Source organism: Lepeophtheirus salmonis, chromosome 11 (genome assembly GCF_016086655.4).
Source record: "Lepeophtheirus salmonis chromosome 11, UVic_Lsal_1.4, whole genome shotgun sequence".
Lineage (NCBI taxonomy): Eukaryota > Metazoa > Arthropoda > Copepoda > Siphonostomatoida > Caligidae > Lepeophtheirus > Lepeophtheirus salmonis.
The window spans coordinates 6,075,506-6,100,159 of record NC_052141.2 but is presented as its reverse complement, the minus strand read 5'-3'; the positions used below and the strand labels follow the sequence as shown (position 1 = coordinate 6,100,159).

Below are 24,654 nucleotides of genomic sequence, written 5' to 3'. Positions count from 1 at the left end.
AGTTATGATGTGAATGTTTCGTTCTTGTCGAAAAAGATCCTAATAATTATGACCATTTATCATCGTCACAAATACCCCCTCCCCCTCCCCCCTAAAAAAAAACACACTTATTATTGCCTCTTGTAACCTTAGCAGTATTATTATGAATATTAAAAAATCGTGTTCTAAGCATCAAATAACATACCAATATATACTAATCTAAAAAATTGTCTAGATAAGAAGTCCATTTTTTATTTACTTAGAAAAATCCCCAAATCGAAATTAGCAAAGATAATTGCAACAAACTTTTTTTTCACTAATTTTGCAAAAAAATAGATAAAAGCATTCAAATTTACTCCGAAAATTTTGTGGATAGTTCAAGAAATCCTGCAGTGGAATGGAGAAGAAATATAACGAACCGAGAACCCTACATTTGGCTTATGATGGAGAATAATCTGAGCAACAAAATTACATCTTTAATCTCTCCAGTTTGGGGTTCATCTTTGAGACAATTTGAATGCTCACTCCTGCATTTAGAAATGACTCAACCATTGATATAATTCGACCAAATAGAAATAAAAAGTTCTTCTCTAGAAATTCAAAGGACCCCTCAATTTTAGAAGAACACGCAATCCCACAAGATATTTTAACAGTTCATAATTTAAATCTGGAAAAATTGCTCAACGATGTAGAATATGATTTCCACTTGTTAATTCTTCAAAATATTATTCATATTCAGATCTCCACAGATTGTATTAAATATACTAGGCCCTACAAGGACTATGGAAAACTATAAAATAACACACTTCATGTGTTTGTGGTCTGCCCTGTCATCTATATCCTTAAATATTTTGTACCCATAAATCTAAAAGGGCTGACGAATAGGGATCAAAAATATGTTAAAGGTCTTGTTCTTTTTGGAATTTCAAAGAAAAAGGGGCGAACTTCTGATGTAACAAGGGCTCTCGACTTTGCAATTCTTAATTGTAAATCCCTCATCACCAGCCGACTAACTAACTATTAGCCTATTCGGGAGGATGAGTTGAGAGGTAGCATCTGGGCAGCTTCAACCCGCTATGTCTCTCTCAGAATGAAAATTTCTAAATCAGGATGTGAGTCATGGAATTTTGCGGGAGAAGAAATTTGGTACCTTCCATCAACTTCACGGAATCATAGAAGTATTTTAAAAAGGGGTGTTAAGACATTTAAAAAAATATTTATCATTATTGTAATTTGCATGTCTACTCTTGTTTTTTACAGATTATTTTTTAGAATATTTGTCGAAATTCTACCCTGGACCATTAAGTATAAATTATAATGGCTCGGGTTTATTTATATGTGTATGTTCACAGTAATATATAAACCAAATAAATAATGTTGAAAAAAAATAATAATAATAATTACACTAGATAATTGGTTCATTTTTGCAAATATTGCAAAAATTATGTAATAAAATGTTCCAGAAATTTAAAATACACAATATTGTCTATTTTTTGTGCAAAAAGCATGTTTTGTGTATTTTTTCTTTAAAAAAATGAAAATTGACGATTTATAAATAAAAAAGAGAAAAATTGAAAAAAATTAAAAAACTATTCAGAAACTGACATATATTTTAGTTTAATATCAATTTTTATTTCGCAAATTTAAATGCAAACGAAACTCCATACCAATTTCTAAAACTTGATTCTATTTACTAATTCCATATTCCATTGGCAGTTTTTTTTTGTTTGTTTTTTTGCACCTGAAATATATAAGTTGGTAAATAAGGCGAGAGATAGTGGCGCCCTATTTCGACAAAGTAACTCAACTCCCTGAATGATAATTATTCGTCTCACATAGAGGAGAGACACCCGCGCCCTCAAGCAATCTATACTTATATTAGTCCAGACTACAGAAAGTAACACCAACTTCAGTGGATCCCAGAGGGGCTGAGCTGGAGGGGACGTAGCCCTCCCCTAATTAAGGAATTTTTTGCTTTTATTAAAAAAATTATGATTTACAACTTCTTTTCGAAAAATTTATTATGTAGAACTCTTTTTCAAAAAGTTTATTTTTGAAAAAATCTGTGAATTTTTGAAATTTTTGAAGAAATCTATGAGTTCTTGAAATTTTTGAAGAAATCTATGAGTTCTTGAAATTTTTGAAGAAATCTATGAGTTCTTGAAATTTTTGAAGAAATCTATGAATTTTTGAAGAAATCTGTGAATCTTTGAAATTTTTGAAGAAATCTGTGAATCTTTGAAATTTTTGAAGAAATCTGTGAATTTTTGAAATATATGAAGAAATCTGTGAATTTTTGAAGAAATCTGTGAATTTTTGAAGAAATCTGTGAATTTTGAAGAAATCTGTGAATTTTTGAAGAAATCTGTGAATTTTTGAAGAAATCTATGAATTTGTTAAGAAATCTGTGAATTTTTGAAGAAATCTATGAATTTTCTAAGAAATCTGTGAATTTTTGAAGAAATCTATGAATTTTTTAAGAAATCTGTGAATTTTTGAAATTTGATGCAAAAAATTTCATACTTGAAATTTAATTATTGATCTTTTTTCAAAAGATTGTATTTTTTGTGAATAGCTGTGGATTTTGAATTTTATTTCAAACAAATTTAATTTTTAATATTTTTTTCTGAATAACTGTTGATTTTTGAAAAAAATTCCCAAAAAATTTTAATATTTCTTTTTTTTATTTTTTATTTTAATATTTCTAATTCTTTTTTATTGGAAAATTTTAATATTTAATAATTTTTTATAAATAGCTATAGATTTTTGGAATTTTTTTTATGAAATTTTTTTCCAAAAAAAAAAAAATGCCCCCTCCCCAAATCTAATTCTGCGGACACCCCTAATCTTCTGGATAATATATATTTTTTAATATGTTCATACACTATTGAAGAGTAACAAATATAAAATATTATGTACTCTCATTCAATTTAACTTCAAAAAGACGATAAAACCTGTTCTGCCTCCTTCAATACATATTTCATAGCTTCCAAGTACAGTAAGCCTACTGCATGTTCACCATATATATACATTATTTTTATTTCTGTATTCAGACGATAAAAGAGAGTGTTGACCTCGTATTATAATTTATCAAAATCTATCAAAACATATCTCTGCGTCCAATTAATAGCATCATCATTCTCTTCCAACAATGTCGTCAGAACAAAGAGATCCCATTTATGGAGAATATGAAGTCATGGAAGACGACAAACAAGATGCCTGGAGAAGGGCAACTCTGTTTGAAGAGCCCATGATTCGATACAAAAAATATAATCAAATTTTGCCAAAAGCGTTCCTGGAAATATCAGAGAAAATACGTCATTTCGAAACAAGAGAGGACGATGTTTGGATTGCTTCACAGATTAAATCTGGTAAGGGAATGATTGATTAGTAGTGATTATATTAATATTCGGATTCTCACAATGAACAGGTTCGACATGGATGGGTGAGTTGACTTGGTGTCTTTTGAATAATTTGGACTATGAAACAGCACACAAGGAAAATTTAGATGTTCGAATGACGTATTTAGAGTAAGTACTTAGTTTATGAATAATAGTACCAAGGACGTCTACAGCTTCTTTTTTTTTTTTTGGGGGGGTTAAATATTTTTAAATATATCCCTAAGTTAAATTTTTTCCTAAAAAGATAGAAAAATTAAATATTTTGGAAAAAAAATTCCAAAAATCGAAAAGAATTATTTTGCAAAAAAATATCAAAAGTTAAATTTCAAATATTAAATTTTTAGAAAAGAAATTTCCAATATTCTGAAAAAAAAAAATTGAAAATTAAATATTTTGGGAAAATTTTCAATTATCCGCAGTTATTCACAAAAAAAATCAGAAAATCGAGAGCTGTTCATAAATTTATGAATTATTTTTTTAAAAAATATCAAAAGTTAAATTTCAAATATAAAATTTTAGAAAAGAAATTTCAAATATTCTGAAAAAAAAATTGAAAAATTAAATTTTTTAAACAAAACTTGACAACTATTCATAAATTTATGAATAATGAATTATTTTGTGAAAAATTTCAAAAATTAAATTTTTTTTTCAAATATTAAATTTTTCAGAAAACAAATTGCAAAACAAAAAATTTCAAGAGTTCACAGCTATTCACAAAAAATTTAATTTTTTGGAAAAAAAGTTTTGAAATTAATTTTAAAACATAAACTTTTTGAAAATAAATTTTAAATATTTAATTTTTCGGAGAAAAATTTCGGAAATTCATAGATACTCACAAAAAAATTAATTTTTTAGAAAAATGTCAAAAATCCAGAGCTTTTCACAAAAGTGAAATTATTTGGAAAAAAAATTATACAATTAAATTTCATATAAAAATTTTAAATATTAAATATTTCGGAAGAAGTGATTAAAAATCCATAGCTATTAATTTTTTTGAAAAAAATTGAAAGTTTAGATTAAATATCAAATATGAAATTTTCTAGAAAGAATAAAAAATTCATTAATTTGGGGACGGGGCTACAGCCCCTCTAGCCCTTTCCTTGTGGAGCCCCTGAGGAATGCTAATGACTGATAGAATATATTTTGAGTAGAATCAATTCAGTTATTCTAAAATGTCAAAAATCCCTTATACCTACGGATGTCATTGGAATAGCAGATGGAAATAAGTCTCCAAGGCTCATCAAAACACATTTAAGCTTTGACATGCTTCCACAAAAAATTCTACAAAACAAAAATAAGGTATGCAGTCCATTAAAAAGGCCTTTTTTGCGGTTTCATAACACATTTTTACCTTTATTGTAACTCATCATCTTTCTTTTAAAAAGAAATCCTTGGGGAAAAAGCTCAAAATCATCCGTTGATAATTATTATTAATAGGCCAACTCTTCCCAACTATAGAGAGTGGTTGATGTACAAGAATAGCCTCTAGGGAGCCCTTTATCCAATCAAAACCTGACATAATCTCAAATTTTAAAGACAAAGAGGAAGTCGAATTTCTGTCAAAAAATTCAAATTACTCCGTGGTATAATTTACTTGATATAATCTTTGCTTTAAGTTTGGATTTCATTTTACATTTCATAATTTGTTAAGTCATAAGCATAGTTTAAAAATCCTATTGTGTCTTGCTCCAATACTAGCGCCCTGCATTTACAGATAAGTCGTGCCGGACGTTAAATAGTCCCTATGCAAGTATAAATAATTATTTAATAGTTAATTAAAACTGTTTCAAATTCAACCAATCAACGTTCAGAACGCTGATAAGTGGAAAATATGTAAAAATCGACAGTTGATCACAAAATAAAGTGTATAATTTTATGCTTGTGAGGTAACGCCATGAATACTTTTTAATGGTCTCTAATTTCATACCCAATATCAATCATAGACATCAATGCAATCATTATTCCATTAGACCTTTTCATTGAAGTAAGAAATTTAACAAATATACAATAAATTTTGATCAAACTCCAGTAAATCAAAAAAGACTATTTAACATCTGTATTCAGTACAATTACTCAAGGCTAATTTTAAACTTCAACAAAATATAATTTATTAATTAACAATAGAATTTCAAAAAAAAAAAATACTATAAATAGATATGTGTCTGAGCTCTCTTAATCATTAATGTAGACGCCCTTAACGGCAATGATGGCTTCCAGGCGTCGCCAGAAGACCTAACACCTGCTGAGAATGTAGTCCTATGTCATGGGGTCCCAATGTTGGTTTACAGTGGCATTGAGGCCCTCTGTATTTGGATGGAGGACACTGCAGACCTTCTCCTTGACATGCAGTCAAAAAGTGTAGTCAAGGAGCTGGGCACCAGGCTAAAAGGGGCCAAAAGATCTCAAAAGACTTATTCATAAGAATCTTGCAACAGAGAAGATGGGTTTCCTTCATTGTTGGTGTCAAATGTGGCCTCTCCACCCTCAAAAGGCTCTTTTTACCCACTTTTTTTTAATAGGTGTCTGGAAATTCTGGTGTGAAATCCCCAGATCTCTTGCATGGACCATCATAAACTTGAGAAAATTGGTTTGGGAAGTTTTCTTTAACTCTTTTTGGTTCAGTTTGGCCTTTTTAACAGAGCCTTTCTTCCTCCCCAACGTTACAGACTTGCTGGAGGTAATGAAGGTGGTCCTGGAGACGCACAACTGCTTTGAGAGCGGGAATGGAAAGTCGTCGACCACGTTCAAGAGTCATTTTCTCGAATAGTATGTAAGATAGAGAGCTCAGATTTGTTTATGTTTTTTTGTAACTAATTGTGTATGTTTTTTTGTAACTAATTGTGTATGTTTTTTTGTAACTAATTGTTTATGCTTTAATATATCGGAAAATTTATCCATTTTAATAACTCAACCTTCATTACTTATTGGTTTAGTAAGTATTCAGATTTCAATGGACCAGTATATCAAGAATTGTTTATTAGGAACTCAAAACTGAAGCATAACAAAAGAGAAGTTACATTCTTAAAAGAATATTTTTATTCAATTATCAATAAATTGGACGATGGGTAATTATCCGGCAATGGTGTTCTAGTGGATCTGAATCTCTAAAAAATTCTCCAAAGTTTTGTAGTAATAAAGTTAATTTATTTTAATTAGGACCAATATGAAAATATGTAAAATATTTAATCATATTTTAAAATTCAAAAAATAAAAAATACACCTTAATGTAATACCAGACATTTGCTATATGTATGCTCACATTCAAATAATATTCCCTAGTCGTTTCCTTCGACGCTTCACCAAAGAACCAAATTATATTTTCCTTAGTCTTACCCCCTACACATTTAATCCAAAATTGGAAATGATCGAACAAAGGGTTCTGCAAGCCTTTCACTATACCTTGAACCAAAACATCTCATCTCCATCCCCTTTTCTTTCTTCCGATTTGATTATCGAACTGAGAAACATTGATATTTAATTTAGATCAAAGTAATGCCTTCCAAAAATCTCTATGAAATAACTATATTATTTGTTCAATTAATTTTGTTTTGGATCGATTGGGGACGAGCAAAGTAGAATAATAAGAGAAAAATATCTTATTCTTTGAATTGTAATGGTTAATCTATTGTTTAAACTATGAAAATAAGAATGTTCATAATGATTTAATTTTTAATGTAGGATAGGACATGATATATATTAGAAATAGCGTCCAGTTAGAGAGATAGATTTTTGATAGATAGTGAACATTCCAGTGTCTATTCCATTTTGAGATCAAAATGCATGAGAATAGTTCCCATTTTCCTTAACCATAATGAAAATAAAGGTTTTTATAATTATAAAGTTTGATTGGGTAGGTCCCCAAGATGCCCGACATCAACAATGCTGACGTCACATGAAAAAGGTTTTAAATTTAAGTGGGGAACCGCGGAAATGTGTTTTGTATTTAAATTGAGGTTTGATCTATTTATAATTATATATTTTTATCAGATGATTTACATGCTTCGAAACCCGAGAGATGTCTGTATTTCAATGTACAACCATCATCGAATATTCGATAATTATCAAGGTACTCTTGAGGAACATCTGGATCAATTTCTCTCTGGAAACTGTGGGTAATAAATGGATCTGATATAAACCGAAAAGTCATGTAATATCATGTTGATTCTTACTGCAGCTATTATACACCTCACGATGTGAACATCATTGGATACCACTTGAAACGAAATCTTCCGCATATCCTCTTTATAACCTACGAGGAGATGAAAAAGGATTTAGGAACTGTAATTGATAAGGTGGTAAACTTTTTAGGACTTCCCTATTGGACAAGGATGCAAAATCTGGTTTGATTGAACATTTAAGCATTGAAAAAATGAAGGAAAATCCATCAGTGAATCGAGGATTAGCTAGTAAAGTAATTATTTTTGCAGAAAAAAAAGTTATTTAGGCAAATATTTATCTTTAAATCGTTCAGATGTATGTAAGTGATGGACAGTTTATCAATAAAGGAAAAATTGGAACTTGGAAGACGAGCTTCAGCCCAGAAATGATACAACGCTTTGAGGATTGGGAAAAAGAAAAGTTTGAAACAGTGGGTTTGAAATTTACGTATGAACTATGAATTGAATACATAATTCAATTAAAACCTCGTGGAATATTATAAAAAGCTGACACTGATAATTACATTCAATGATTAACTGGTGTACAAGTTGCAGCCAAAAAATGGGATGAACAATTTTAAAATGAAGGTATTTCCAGTTCTTGGAATAAGGATAATGCAGTAATTGAATATTCCATGGATGATCGATATATTAATAATTTTAATACATATTACTAAAATATAAGTATTTTGTCGCATATTATGAAGTTCAAATGCCCACAGTTATATTACTAACAAATGTATAATAACCATGTAATTAAAGTAGATCAAATTAAAATAATTATATCAATCTATAGTTGGTAATTAGAATAATCAACGCTGTAATTAAATAATGCAAAGAATTAATCAAGACGAAGAAATTGCAATACACATTATCCAGTTAAAAACGGTACATTTGTAAATTTGCTAGTGATGCAACCTATCTATGATTTGAAATAAAGTTTAATTAATTATTTATAATTGTTAATCAGCTTGAAAAAAGTAAGTTTTCATTATTGAAATAATCAGTGGGTAATAATTTATTTAACGGACTCCTCCGCCTCATGATCGTAGAATACACTTATATGAATCTTTTGATTGAATATTTTTATGCTACACAAAAATCCTTTGACGTCACTACTACACATTTTCCCGAGTTTATTTATGTTTTTTGTAGTTTTAATATCACAACGTTTTCCTCCAGGAATACAACGTGAACCTCCTTATAAAATTGTATGATTGAGCAATGGAGGAAGAAATCCCTGTTATTGACTATGACAAGGCTGCAAAGTACTGGAACGACGTAGATCCCACTATTGATGGAATGTTGGGAGGCTTTGGTGAAGTTTCAACTCCGGATTTGAAGGACTCTGCCACTTTTTTAAAGACTTTATTTAAGGAAACAAAAAAATTTAGCGGTCCAAGTAATGGACGGGCCTTAGATTGTGGAGCAGGAATCGGTCGCATCTCCAGGAATTTACTCTCAAAGCACTTTACTAATGTGGACATTGTGGAGCAATGTCCAAAGTTCATTGAAAAAGCAAAGGTGAAGGCTCATTTGTGGCTTGTCAACACAAAAGCAGGAAAGAATGATTTTTCTGAAAATTGAGACTGGATTACATTTGTATTCTTCGAGGATTAATCGTCAATTTCTATCAGTAAATTATTCTTGTTAACCCTTTAGTACGCTTCAAATTGTATTTGAAACAGCTAAAATTGATTGCCACAACAAAAGAAGGAGAAATTAATGACTTAATTTGAAAGGCCCTCTATTTAGGCCAATATAAGTCTACAAATCAAATAATGGTCCACAACTATGGCTAAAAAAATGAGGATATTAACTCATCCCACAAATTTGAATACAAGGCTTATAATTGACTCAAATATTGATGGATTTAATGATTGAAAGAAGGATATTTGGCTAATATAGGACCCTTTAAATCAAATAAAGTTACAAAACTTGTCCCTAAATGATTTTACCTAAAACGATTTCGCCTTGGGGACATTTTACTTCAAGGATATTTCGCCTTAATATATAAATAAGTGAGGTATTGTTTATTTTTGGTTGAAATGAATGTTCCCTTTGAATTTTTTAAATCAAATTATGGAATATTTATTCTATTAAATACGTTAAATGTTTGTTTTCTGTTTGTTTAATTATGCTCTTGCTTCACATTATGCTTGTGTGTCAATCCACGAGTCCTTTCTACTATGAATAATCCATCATGTCTAATGACAATTACTAACGGAGAAGTGATTAGCAATTCTTCTATTCGAATTGTTCCCGTGTTAATTTATTTTTGTTTTACTTATTTAACGAATTTTATTACCTTTTTTTGTCTCTGGTTAGAATTCATTACATTGTGAGATTTGTTTAGTCTATGCATTGAAATTTACGGGGCATGCTTCCGTGAAACAGAAAAAAAAACAATTAATGCGTTTTATACTAATACACATCACATATTTTGGTTAAAAAAATTCAAAGTAAAAATGAATTTTAAGCAAAAAAGACGTTAAAATTTATAACGGCGAAATATTCTTGAGGCAAAATTACTTAGCCCCACTAAACCTAAAAATCTAGTTTCTCTACACTAATCCCTATAATTTTAATAGTAAGACTATATTCGACTCAAATATGTTGATGAAATATTCAGTTGTATGTACATTGTATATACGAAGTCCAAAAAAATATAGGGATTTTCTGTTTGTCTTGATTTTTGTTCAAGATTGTTTTTATATTGACACTCTACATTTGTTTTAATCGTTGTTATATATATATTAATATGTTTGTACTTTGGTTTAAATAGAAATATTGTGGCAGTGAAGAGAAAATCGAGAACTTTACTTGTACGGGACTTCAAGAATATACTCCAAAGGATAACTTATACGATGTGATATGGTGCCAATGGGTATTGTCGCATTTAACGGATGATGATTTAGTTCAATTTTTTGTACGCTGCAAGTAAGTTATTTGGTTTTTAAAATATATCTTCAATTACTCATGACAGTTTCTATAATTCACTTTGGGAATCAAAATATGATACTATGAACATTATCAAATGTTCCAGCATCTGTTACATTTTTCATATCAGAAACAAGTTGTGTAGAGCCTTTTCTTACCGAAGTGTATGGAAACAATTACATTGATATAGCCATATTATCCATTGAAATGCTTGGTTGTAATCTATTTCATCGCTTTTCTTTTATTGTGGTGTTTAATGTCAGTGATCTAATAATGATTAATTATTAATGTCAATTTAAAAAGTAGTAATTTTGTTTGTCTGAACTTTATCTTAGAGATAACACAATTTATAATTGATTATGTTTAGGATCGACGCGATAAATGGAGACTATTATTTAGCGAATTTTATCATGTAATGGAAAGGTTCTCAAGATTTTTTTTCAATTTTCGGAAAAGTATCTTTTCCGCCCTTGCATTAAGGCGTATTAAATATAAATTTAACAACTAAAAAAGATGAAGCAACCCCGGAGAGAAACCATCCTTGAGCTTCACTGCGGCGGAAGAATAGGTTCTGAGATAATCAGCTTTCCAAAGTGCAGCAAGTTCACTGAGTTTTAATGGCTTTCAAGTTCCCTCGTCCTTGAAAGCCGTCAGACCCAAGAAGTCATCGAATCCGAGCAAAAACATTCGTCTTCAATTTGAAGAAGGCAATATGCAAGAAACTCTAGTCAATAGGAGGAATGTGAGCCAGACCGCATTTAAGAAAGCCATAAGGGATGATATTAGATACAAACGTAGGACTAGAGAGGTTAAACATCTGCTTACAGACAAGATGAGGGCAATTAGGCTTGAGTGATAAATATATCTTTACTTTGGATTCAACCAGGAAAAGGTGAAGTGATCAGTAGATCTCAGCTGACATCTCCAGGGTTCTAATATGGCCTACCCGTGATTAGCAGCAATAGAGATGTCATGCCCCTCTACATTTCCAAATCAGGAGCGAAAGTCAACTCTGAGGTCTACTCAAACGTTCTTAACAACACTGTGCTCCCTTGGATTAATCAGATTGTTTCAGGAAGGCAGTACACATTCCAGCAGGACTCAGTCCCTCCCAACATACCCAAGAGGATGTTAGCATTGCTGTAGGCAAATGACCCTCAAATAGCCTCGATCTATCCTCCTGGTATTATTATTTGTGGGCCGTATTGAGTCTAAGGCACCAATTTGGACTCTCTAATTGCCAACTTCAGGAACAAGATTGAAAAATGCAGGCTGGGCACATTGAATAAAAATTTATTTGTTCATGTCTCTGCCTCAATAGTTAATTAATTAATGATGTATGACAAACTTCAACCCGTTTTTTATAATCTTATTGAAGTGGGGGGGGGGTGAAGTCTCAATTTATCGAGCCGAACTTGTAGATCTCTTTCCTATCTTATTATACCAAGAGAACCCTCTAGGGGTTTGGAAATAAAAGAGCAATGACGTGTTACATTGTAATAAAATAAATATACATATGGCTACACATATGTGGGGATAATATCAGGCTGGCAGCTGTAACTACATAAGGATGTCATTATGTAGCCAATTGAAGTTTATTTGACATAAGTAAAGCATATGTAATCCCTTGATTTTGGCACACTCATAAGGATAGTAACGTAAGAGCACCCTAATTTTTAGGGTTGTGTTAGTCTGGAAAGATATTCGATACAAACAGGACTCCAGCTACCTTATAAGAAGTGTGCGAAGTGAACCAAGTTCCACCAGGGGCACCGAAAACTAAGGTTGCTCAAGACAATGGGTTTCAAAGTGGTGGCTTGAGAGGAGGGGGCAGGAAGATGGTGAATTGGAGATTGTTTTCTGTCTACGCATACATAGTATACATGTTTCGTATAAAGGAGGCCTCAGCTAAAAATGTATTTGTGTAGGGGGTGCATGGCATTGTAAAGTTTGGGAAATATTATATTGATCATATTGTAGGGGCCCAAAAGCTTAGTAGCGGACCTGGATCCATAATCTACCCCACCCCTTCCCTCTTTTATTTACACAGTCTGGTGCCTAAAGCCACTTTTCCAGATCCATAGGAAGTCCTTAGCTATTTGGAACTCAGATTCAACTGTATCATCCTGGTGACGCCAAAAATCATTGGAAAACTCTGCAAACACACAAAAAAAAAAACTAAGAAAATTAATTAAAGCTAATTTAGTTTTTGTGATATATATTGTGTTTTGTTTATGTATTCTACTTAGGAAAAAAAGTACAAGAACCGAGACCGATTAGCTATATATTGCGGTCTTGGGTCCAGTCTCAGTTTGTTGGTTCCGGTTCAAGAACTGGAACCGTTTGAACTGCAAGACCGATAAGGGCACAATCTTCCTAATAACAGTTTAAAGATACCCTAAGCCAGAGAGGTTTGCAAGTTTTAGCTTGAGGGCCGCATTCAGAAGTAGTTATATTTTACATAAAATGATATTAGATAAAAGATTTATTTCCAGTATTTATTCGAAAAAACAAGTAACTCATATGTATCAGAACTACGAGAATTGATGAAGTATGTTCATTTGGTCACAATCATTGACCAACATGTCAAAATTAGGAGAAAAGTTGGTAATGCTGATTCTTAAAAATGGAGTGAAGATTTGAGTCTCTAATCAGTGACCTGTTCCTTGATTTGTTAATTTTAAGTATTGAAAAAGTTTGGTCGCAAAAATGTACGTTGATACAATATTTAATACATTTTTCTTGTAAATTTTTGTGGCTTTTAAATTGATTTGAGTTAAGAAAATTCTATAAAATTAAATCCGTGATTTTCTTCAAATAGTCATCTGCATACAAATCAATCAGTTCTCACTGTAGTTCTTCATTTGTTGTTTCAATATCACTGGCCAAAAATGAGATAAATAAATTGAGCTAATCTTCCATTGCTTTGAAATTTACAAACGGTTTTATAAATTCCTCGCTGTAATAATAACAAATGAAAACTGTAATTCTCTGACAATTCTTGTTTTAGGGCATTTTGAGTTTTCAAAAGTGGGAAAAGAAGAAAATTTTTCTCCTTCAACTGCTTTGCAAAAATGTTGAAGGCTCATTTGGAGGGATTTCACTTTCCAGTACATTTTATGAACAAATACACACTTACCTTGTAGTTACGTGTTTAATTCATTTATTTTTTGCAATAATATGTCAAAAACAAATGCAAATTAATTTACCCATTTGGGGGATTTTATTCAATTATAATAATTTTTAACATTATGTATTAGAAGCTTTTTCGAGCTGCTCAGGAAATATTTTAGAAGGCTGCATTCGACCCGTAGTTTGCCCACCTCTGCTATAAACCAACTTATTTTTAAAGTATTCTTGCCTTCCCCTAACTCAATACATGTTGAGTTGTTATTTCTTAATTCAGAGTTCAAAACTCAATGTCCAATTTTTATGTTAACAGATGACGGCATGCCTGAGGTTTTTTTTATGAACATTTATTGTGTTTATGTACCGGGTGGTCCATTGAAATTTAAACACTTACTAATTCAATAATTAATTAAGGTTGAGTGATTGAAATTAATGCATATTTCGATATTTTACAGCATATCGAATTAGTTACAAAAAAACCAAAAAAAAACGAGCTCTCTAGCTCACATACAAGTCGAGAAAATGGCACTTGAACGTGATCAACGAATTTCCATTCGTGCATTTCAAGCAGTTGGGCGTATGTAGGACCACTGTCTTCACGCCGTCAGCAAGTCTGAAACGTTGGAGAGGAAGAAGGGCTTTGTCAAAAAGGTCAAACTGGACCCGAAGAGTAAAAAAAATAGGCTATGCCAATCATCTCAAGTCTATATGGGCCCATGCAAGAGATTTCGGAAGTTACATATCAGACTCTCCAGAGAGCTATTAAAAACTAACTGGAAATAGATTTGTGTGGGTGGAGAGGCCACTTTTGAGACTAGCAATGAAAGAACCCCAACTCCTCAGTTGTAAGACTCTTTTGAATGTGTCTTTTGAGTTATTTTGAACTCTTTTTAGACAATTTTGCCTTCCCCCCTAAGGCCTGATGCCAATCCCCTCGACTACACTTTTTGGGTGTATGTCGAGAGGAAGGCCTACGCTGTCCGTCATTCAAACACTGAGTTTCTCAAAGACAATGTCAGCCAGCATTAGGACACCACGACAGAGGACTACATCTACAGCGGGTGCTAGGCCTTCCCCTACAAACTAGAAGCCATCATTGCCGCTAAGAACAGCTACATTAACGATAAGAGAGCTCAGACACGCATCTATTTATAGTATTAATTTTGTTCAAATTCTATAGTTCATTAATCAATTATATCTTGTTGAAGTTTATAATTCAAAGTGTTCAGATTTTAATGGACCACTCGGTACATATATTTAGCACCATTCTCAAGTCTTCATCTCTTATTTCAGAAAAGGACTACGACCCAACGGACTCTTGGTAGTGAAAGAGAATTTAACATCAAGCGGCTGTGCAGATGTTGACAAAGAAGACGGCTCCGCAACTCGTCCTGAAGAAATCTTTCAACGCATTTTCAAAGAAGCCGGCTATAGTGTAGTAAAGGAAATGTATCAGCGAAACTTTCCGAAAGACCTCTATACCGTGAAAATGTTTGCATTAAAACCCAAATAGCATTTTGTTTCATGTAAAAAAAAGATGAATAAAGAGTTTATTTAATCTTAAAATACTACGGATTGAATAATAGAATATGTGAGCCATCAACAATTGAGCATGGTAGAAAGATTTTTCTCGAAAATGAGTGGATAACATTTGTATCCTTGGGCGAATTATTGTCAATTTCAATCTACAACTTATCCTTACTACACCTTGTGTGTGTCGCAAATTTTAATTTAAGTAGACAAACTGATTGTTGCTATGAACGAATGATAAATTGATTGGTTTCATTTGAAAGTGCAAGTGAAAGTATTTTCAAATTATCAAATAGAGGTACTAAACCATAGCTACAATTCTTGCGTATCTTATTCCATTAATTTGAATAAAAAGCCTATAATTGACCCCAAAATTGGAATGTTTGCATTTAAACCCAAATGGTAAATTGTACATTAAAACCTAAATAGCCCTATGTCATATTTTTAAAAGATTAATATGAAGGTACATCTAATAAAATATATGTACATGTAGTCTGTTGACGCTTAAGCTAAGCTAGAAAATTTTTTCTCCAAATTGAGGGGATTACACTTGTATTCTTAAAAAACGAATTATCGTCAATTCCTACCAATAAAATATTCGTATTAACCACAAATTACTCTGAAAGTAGCCTAGTTGATTGTTGCAATAGACAAATGAAAAGCGGATTGGTTATTCAAAACTTGAGACTGTCGGAAAATAATGGATCTTCAATGCTTAACTAAATATAGTAAATATGTGAAGTTGCGACAATTTGGTACTTAACCCACGGTGTATCATTTATAACTTCTGCACGATCCATACATCTTAAGTAAGCTAGAATGATATTAATCAAAATTGTGTGTAGATTACATTTTGTTCAACAATGACGAATTGTCGTCAATTTCTGTTGGCAAACTATTCTGATCAACTCTTTGGAGGCCACACAAATTGCACTTAATTAGACAAAATTGATCCACACACTAAAAGGCTGAGAAATTGACATATTGTATATTTTAATACAAATAAAAGTGCTAAACTGTAGCTACAATTCGTGTGTGTCTTAATGTGCCCCAGTAATTTGAATACAAAGCCCCTATAATTGGACACAAATATGTAAATGCAATATGGGGTTGTTTGCGCTCAACCCCATATTATTTTTTTATAAAAAAAAGAGTAATTTATTCTTAAAATACTGCTGATTGAATATATACCTTTACAATATCGTATAGGAGTACATAGAAATAAAAGGAAACAAATTTATTCATCAGCATCCGCCTTGGGAACACTGAATGGTTTATCAAGTTTTTCAACCGTGGCGGCTTCAATGACAACATCCTCAACAGGACGATCTCTTCCGTCCGTACTGGACCTTTCAATTTTTCGAACAACGTCCATGCCCCCAATGATCTTTCCAAAGACAACGTGTTTCCCATCGAGCCATGAGGTCTTTTTGGTAGTGATGAAGAATTGAGATCCATTTGTGTCTTTTCCGGCATTGGCCATGGACAACCATCCAGCCCCGTAGTGCTTCAGCTTGAAGTTTTCATCTGCAAATCTCTCTCCGTAGATGGATCGTCCACCAGTTCCGTCTCCACGAGTAAAGTCACCTCCTTGGAGCATAAAGTCCTTAATGACGCGATGGAACTTGGAGCCCTTGTAACCCTCGCCTTTGTCTTCCTTTGCTGCGAGCTCAACAAAGTTCTTGACCGTCTTTGGCACAGTCTTTCCAAACAGTCCGATCTTAATATCACCAGCGGGTTTGCCTCCGATGGATATGGAGAATGTGACTGTTTCTGTTACTTTGGGACCCTTGGAATTGTCATCCCCATAGGCGAAGGTCACGAAAAGGGTAAGAGCAAGGATGATTGCTCCGGAAACCCCAAGGAATTTCATGATGAGTATTAATCGAGAGGGTGGATTAATGCAATTGAGTGCCACAATGACGGGAAGGAATTCTATTTTATACTAAAGATTTCTCCAGGGATCTGAAAATAATGATTACTCTTTGAATATGATTGTATGCGCAGGCGCAATAAGCCGCGTTGGCCAATTTTCATTGGATGATACAAGAAATGAAACTGAAATGAGCACCCTCTTTTTTGTATACTTGACGGGAGTGCAAAAGACTCATTCTATTTATAAAGTATCTGTCCCTTCAAACTTTTTACATCTCATATCTAACCCGTTTTGAGTTTCTTTTTATTCAGAGTTGTACCCTTTTACAATTAGTCTTTTTTATGACATGGAATATGTGCCATATATTACTAATTTAAACCAATTTTTCTAATGAAACACATATTTATAGGGGCATCCGCAGGGTGAGGGACTTTAGCCTCCCCCTCCTCCTGTCAATACCTAAGGATTTTTGAAATATTTTAAATTTTTTTAGAAAAAAAAAGATATGTAGTCTTCTCTATATGTTTATGAAAATTAATAATTATCGTTTCAGGAGTTGTGTGATTTTGCCATAATACGGCCTACTCTCTGTGTTGTCTAATTTACAAACTAACTAAGATATAAGTAAACAACGTTCATGCTCTGTTCGCGATTTAATCTCATTTTTGGAAATTTATTTGAATCACTTTTTAACTCCGTCAGACAAGTTGAACGGAAGTTATGTTTGTCTATTTGTCAACAAGATTACGGCAAAAGAAACAGATTGAATTTGATCTTACTTGGTACGAAGATCTTGTATGGTTAGAGTAAGAAGCCATTTAATTTTGAGAGGCCAAGATAGCACAAAATGCGTTAAAAATACATAATCGACCATAAGCTTTGAGCATATTGAGATACAGAGTTCATATTGATGTCCTTATGGGGGTTTAATAAAGATGCTTCATATAGAAATAAAATCCCAGGTTTGCACTCTAAAAATGGCCTATTCTAATTATTTTTGGATTTGCATACAATGGGATGTTTACTTCAGAAACAAACCAAAAATATGATAGATATCGAAGAACCTTGTTTCAATTTGGTTTTTGAAAGATTATTACTGCGTCAGGGTTTTTGAAACCATGTTAGTTGAAAAGAAAATTGATTTCCTCTCTCTCGCCTAATTACAGAAATTGGCTTGGATATACCCTGCATATTCTTAATAATTAAACAAATTGGGTTAGATTAATAACTTAAAGTACATATTCCACGTCATTCAAATGATAATTGTTTCTTAAACTTTCTTCTAAAAAAATTAATTAATTGTTAAAATGGGTAAGACATAAGATGTTTTAGTTTCAATTTACAACATCTATTTTATTAATTTAAGAAAATTATTTTGCACTCTCGTCAAGCAGACATAAAAGAGCACGTTTCCAAATCATTTCCCTGATCTTAGATCTACCTTCTGTATGACGTTGAAACGAGTACAACAAACGCCTCCTCCGGTGATTCTGACAAGTTACCCTTGTCTTAAGAACTAACACAAAGTAACTATTGATTTTCTCTCTTTCATGGCATAGTTGGAATCATATCCTCATAATTACTTATTGGATCATAATCAATGATTTAATCATTATTATTCTCATAATTACACGTGTAACAAGTAATACACGAGTACATCAACTATATAATAAAATCCCTTTAGAGACACTAAGAAATGCTCCTTCAAAAATAATTAAATATCATATTATAATGTTTTTCTATTCCTTATAAGTTTACAAAGGGCTTTATAGATCGAGGTTTCCATGTCAATGCATCCACTCTAGCCCTTTCAAAATATTTTCCCTTCTATTAAAAACATGATTAAAACTTGCTTATAAAGTTATAACTGTTAAAAAACCTTACTTTCAAGTTTGAAATGAAAGAAAGTATTATCTCATTATGAATTGTCTTTGTACTTTAAAAACATGATAGTAATATCAATCCTCATATTATTAATTATTCCAACTTCTTATTAAATAATATATATGAGCCATTCAAAAATGTACTTATATTAATAAGAGGTCATTGTTGTTGGGATTGAAAAATGTAATTATATATTTTGTCAGAATCCGTTATTTCCACAAAAAAATGTAATGAATATGATTATTTTAGTTAAGGACCTACTTTTAAGAAATGTTCCATTCCCTTCCAAAGCGCACTAAAGAAATCGGAATAATATTCAAATTAAATATTTACATAGATTAGATATGACTCTACGCGAATTAAAAAATATAAGATGCAGTGAAGCAAATATATAATTAATTAAGTACATAAAAGATGTTCAATCAACCATCATTTAGTTGCATTAATAAGTTCTTCTCATGTCTGAGTAAGTTACTACTTTTAGACATTTAACATATTTTATTCATTGTAATTTGCTTTTTATCCATGGCAACGAACAAATGCCTCATCATCGTCAATGGTTACACGTCTTAGGATCAATTTTAATTGCGGATACTTAAGGGACAGTTTGAATATGATACAAGATCTTCATATGGGGTTGGATCCATCTATAAAGCATCATTAAGATCAACAATACCAGTATTAGTTACGTCATCTAGGATTGGGATTTTGTGGGGAAAAAATTATATATTGGATGACGATTCATGCTGCAAAACTATGTAGTTAAGATTCCCATTTATTGAACGTCAATTTATTTAATTATTGGCCATGAACTGCAATGATTGTGTTGATTAATTCATAGTTGATTCATTTCGTTATAAGGATGCTTCAACAGTTGGATCAAATCTCTATTAGAACAAAAATCATCACAACTGTCCAATAATTAATTAAACAAATAAAATGTAAAAAATTGGACACACAGTTATATATTTTTATAGATTGTGTGAAAACAATAGATGTTTGAAGGCTTAGGACAAAGATTTTAGGAAGTTTAAATTTGCAGAAAAAGTCATGGACTTTGATTGACACTCCTTCATCCAGAAATGGTACCTAATTTGATAATTATCAAGATACTTTGTGTTCCTGATACAAGGTATTTCTCACTGGAGTATTCTAATAGATAATTATTAATTACATATTATTCCAACATGAATCGTCATCAATTGTATTATTATTTTTTTCGCCAAAATGACATTAAGCAATAAGGTTTTTGACAAAGTATACTAGAACCGAATGGGATATGTCTTTGGTAGTATTGTATCGATCCAATGACTGATTCCCTAATCAGTCTTTTTAAAATGCGACGGTCCTAAGGACAGATTAGACGGTTATTTACTAATATGAATTTTAATATCATCACTCTGGGAGTTGTAGTATTTTGCCACAAGGCGGCGCCACATTTACCGCTCTGTTTACAAACGAGTATAAGTAAACAACTGATACTGAACAATAGATAAATGGAGGGGATTTCTGTAAGGAAAATAAAAGTTTAGAAAAGTAGAAACGGTTTAAACTATAATGTTTATTCATGAATCTGTATATACGCATTAGCTCCGGGTTTATGTATATATTAACATATTAATGAAGGCTGAAATAAAATAAAAACCTTATTCAATTTAAGAATAAATAATTTTTTAATTGAATTATAGTCCGAATAATCCCTCAAATCCATATTTAATATTTTGAAAGGCTAAAAAAAAATTATATTTAAATTATAAAATTGGAGTAAAGTATTAATATATTTCATAAGTTAATCCGTTTACAATAACTCTATTACCTATTGACATCTCTAAACTCATTCAATTATAGTAATACAGGGAGTCCACGCTTATTGGGGTTTTTGGGAAGAAGATAAATCTGCGTTGTACAGAGACTAAAGTACTAAACCCCGTAAAATGGGAGAAATTATTTTTCAAAGTCTACTTTTTAATACTATTTTTCCATTTTTTTAAAGTATGGTTAGGCTTAACATCGAATATGAAAGTACATGCGTTAGAACAAGTTTGGCGTATAATATCTAATGCTGATAATATGATTTAGTTGCTTTTGGTTTAAGAGAAATGGTGGATGATTCAATTAGAGTCAAAAACAACCACTGGAAATAATAGACATTTAATTGGACATGCATTAAATTTACTGTAAAAAAGTTTTTTTTTTTTAATCCCTTTAAAAAAAAATATATAATTACGAGTTTATGTAAGGTTACGATCCTGTAAACAGAAAATATTTCGACATTTTATAATTAATACTCCTTGCATTATAGAATTTTATATATTCTTAAATTAAATTTTAATGTTTTTTTTTTGTGAAAACTTAAGGATTTAAGAATATTTTACTATTATTATTTCTGAATAGGTCTACAAAGGAGACGAAATCGATTAAATGTTACTGATCCTATAAACATCCATGTTTTATTGTGTTGGTTAAGTCAAGACCGTCTTCTATAAAGCATGAATTTATGGTGTTAGGCCTGGGCAATAGACACATTTTGTTCTTAATAAGTTATTTAATATAAGCTATGCCAGACAAGATACTGAAAAAAATTTGTAATACTGAATCTTAGTCTAGTATTTACTAGATTTTTATCTCGTCATTTCAATATGCCCTCAAGGACGCCATCAAAAAAGAACGCAATTAAGTCTTTGCTCACCCATGCCAAGAATCTCGACGTTTTTAAGGTAAACCTGCTCCACTGGGTCCAGACAAATTTATCTGACGGCAACGTCGTCTTTTAGTAAGATACCTACTTCCACTGCGAAAATTACTCAGACCTTCTTACTTAAGAACATCGCTTTTTGGGACAAGAGAATTTGGCCAGCATACAGTATGGGTGTCAATCCCCTGGACTTTCTTTTCTCTCTGCAAATAGAGAGGAAGACCTATGCCATCCGCCACCCGAATTTTGTAGCCATGAAGGCCTCCGTCGATGAGGAGTGGGTTACCGTGGATGCAAACGTCATTAACAATACTTGCAACTCTTTTTGCAAGAGGCTTATCGCCATCTGTGAGGTCAATGACGGGCGAATAGAATAAATCAATTTGACGTTGGTTATGTATCAGAAAAAGATTCATAAAGATTTTTGTGAAATTTATAATTAAAGAATGGTAGCCCCTTGACTTTTTTCTTTACAAGTGTATAAGGGTTCAAGTTTCCTCTCGCTACAAAAATTCCTGTTTGCCACAATATATAGTTTTTTATAATTTATTATTGTAATATAAAAAAAATTCAAAATAAGGGGAATGTACCGCCCTATACAGGGAGTCAGAATAATTCCAAACACCACGTCATACGAAATCCGTGGTGTTTGAAAATGCATTATCCGGGAACCTCTTGTATATGATAACGCTTTTGCCCCATTGTATTAGTTGAGTATGTTAAAAACATGGACGGGGATTCAATTAGTTTATTCTAATAAAGTATATCAATATTTTATTCCAATTTTTAAATTTAAATAAAAATTTAATTTAGCCTTTCAAAATAGTAATGATGGATTTGGGAGATTATTCTGACTATAATTCAATTTAAGAAAAAATAATCATTGATTCTAAAATTGAATAAGATTCGTAAGTTTGCTCCAAACTTTGGTCCCTTGAATCCTTCTCATAAAATCATTTAATTTTATGCCTGCATAACATTTTGAAATAGATTTAAATAGTAATATTGTTTGATTCAGTAAATATATGGGGTTTCCCCCCCTCCCCCCCCTTAAATTTATATTTTTACAAAAGTTGCCGCTCTGGAGGTACGGTTATAGACCACACAATTGGACATGTTTAGGGTGGGGCTATATATATTTAAATAATATACATGTGTAGTAATATAATATGTAGTAAGGATGCGTGGTAGATGGGTTCTAATGACCAATGCGATGCCAATTATGCTTTTAATTTGATCTAATTGTTGGAGCTTATAGCGGAAAATATTATGTGTTCTGGATCGTTTTGGTCAACTATCTTTTTCTAACGTCTGCTATCACGACGTCGAAGAATTTATCTTCCTATTGTGCAGTCTATGTATTTTATCTCTATGAGATTAATTGATCGGATTGATCTCACTAGATAAATTGGTCTCAAATTATCTTTTCATTCGTCATTTCCAAGTTTTGCTTCTTTTTTAAATCATTAATGAATACTTAATCATTACGAGAAATATACGTTCATTATTAATTAATTATTCAACTTCCTTTCCCTTACATTTTGATTAATTGTTTTAATTTTTCAAAGACTTTGAAAATTGATATTCATATACATTATGAAATGTGACTCCTTGGCCGTCATCAATGATGTAATTGATGTTTAATAGTATTTTTAGCACTAAAATCCATGGAATTAACTCCATCATTCCTTTTTTTGCAAATTGTAAATCTGTTTTATCAAATAATTAATTATTCATTGGTTACTAAATATAATTTACGATCTGTTTGTAGAAAGGTTTATTATATTTTTTAGGAAGAAGTACCTTATAGATAACATGAATAAATAGCTATTAAATCAACATATTATTCAAGGCATAGTAATGATATTAATCAAGGGTAATAGAAATAATAACCTTGATATTAATTAATTAACATTACATTTGAAAATTAAATTTTCCAAAATTCAAAATTGTTGGATCCCCACAACACTATTTTGATGTATATTTGGTGTACTACTTGATATGAAATGAAACATTTTAAATAAAGGATCTATAGTACTTTTTGGGATAAGGATCATGCAATAATTGAATATTCCATGGGTATGGATACCACATTAGTGCTCTAATTTTTGTACAATTTTAATACAAACTACTAAGAGGTACATTTTTAGGCACACTATAAAGTTCAATGTATAAATGGTAATTACAATAGCGAATATTGTAATTAAATAATGCATTTTAAGACGAAGAAATCGCAACTTGTAGAATTTGTTGGTACACAATATAATTTTATTATATAAGAAAGAAAATGATGTTATGAAGTGTTTTATGACGTCATAAATCCTTCTAGAATTTTTTGTCTCTCTCCTTCTTTTTTGTAACTGGAGCAAGTACATTGGAAGTTTTCTTGCCATTAACTAAGTGACAGGTCACATTAGCATAGGTTGGAGTGTTGGATATAAAATAAAAAACAACCCACGTCTCATAGGAAGGCCTAAAGATATGGTTTACCTCACCAATGATGGGCAAGTCCACGACTCTCGACCCTGGAGTATATCCTCAATAAAAGACACCTTTTGGGGCTTCATCCAATTCTTTGTTCTTTTCTTCACAACTCTATTTCAACCGGATTCAGACCCCAAGGGGGCATCCTCCAGATATTCCACCGACTACCGAAATCCTGGAGGACGTGGACCTCCACCATCCGGTGGCCCAAGGCGTCGAATGGGAGGATTTAGTACGCAAAGATCTGGGCCTAGTCCTCCTCCATTCTCTGGAGGTGGATGAGGTTAAGGAAGGGACGTGCAACTTTGGAGTGATTCATCACACACAGGAATGCCCGTCCAAATCCCTTGTTAATACAATGCACTAACATTCGCTATTGATTAACTAATTATTGAGTCGAACCATCTTTTTTTATATTTATATATGAAATTGGGATGCCTCACGATACAAAGGTTTATTATAAGCACTTCGTTTGGCTGATGTTTAAGGATAGGATTGACTCTACAAAAACCTTCAACAATCAACAGAATATATTCAATTCATTATTACTTTTTACGAGTGAAATTATTATGCAGTTAT

The 24,654-nt window shown here is 31.8% G+C and overlaps 2 protein-coding genes and 1 pseudogene across 2 annotated transcripts; 2 read left to right on the top strand and 1 right to left on the bottom strand.

The window, feature by feature from the left end:
* The first annotated feature begins 3,003 nt into the window (after positions 1-3,003).
* On the top strand, positions 3,004-8,489 carry LOC121126446 (luciferin sulfotransferase-like; annotated as a pseudogene).
* Positions 8,490-8,691: 202 nt separating this feature from the next.
* Positions 8,692-15,174, top strand: Ntmt (N-terminal methyltransferase). Its single transcript, XM_040721778.2, has 3 exons — positions 8,692-9,061; positions 10,323-10,477; positions 14,900-15,174. Exons 1-3 carry the CDS (start codon positions 8,762-8,764, stop codon positions 15,117-15,119), a joined length of 675 nt encoding a protein of 224 aa, XP_040577712.1. The 5' UTR covers positions 8,692-8,761; the 3' UTR covers positions 15,120-15,174.
* A 1,096-nt stretch (positions 15,175-16,270) lies between these two features.
* LOC121126448 (peptidyl-prolyl cis-trans isomerase 5) lies at positions 16,271-19,174 on the bottom strand. Its single transcript, XM_040721779.2, has one exon. The coding sequence runs from the start codon at positions 17,007-17,009 to the stop codon at positions 16,374-16,376; it is 636 nt and encodes a 211-aa protein (XP_040577713.1). The 5' UTR covers positions 17,010-19,174; the 3' UTR covers positions 16,271-16,373.
* Between the last annotated feature and the right edge of the window lie 5,480 nt (positions 19,175-24,654).

Excerpts from the sequence above, each read along its gene's own strand:
- LOC121126448 (XM_040721779.2), bottom strand. The coding sequence starts at position 17,009 with ATGAAATTCCTTGGGGTTTCCGGAGCAATCATCCTTGCTCTTACCCTT.
- Ntmt (XM_040721778.2), top strand. The coding sequence starts at position 8,762 with ATGGAGGAAGAAATCCCTGTTATTGACTATGACAAGGCTGCAAAGTAC. Across the intron at positions 9,062-10,322 it reads AGTTCATTGAAAAAGCAAAG|AAATATTGTGGCAGTGAAGA; the intron begins GTGAAGGCTCAT and ends TGGTTTAAATAG. Across the intron at positions 10,478-14,899 it reads CAATTTTTTGTACGCTGCAA|AAAAGGACTACGACCCAACG; the intron begins GTAAGTTATTTG and ends CTCTTATTTCAG.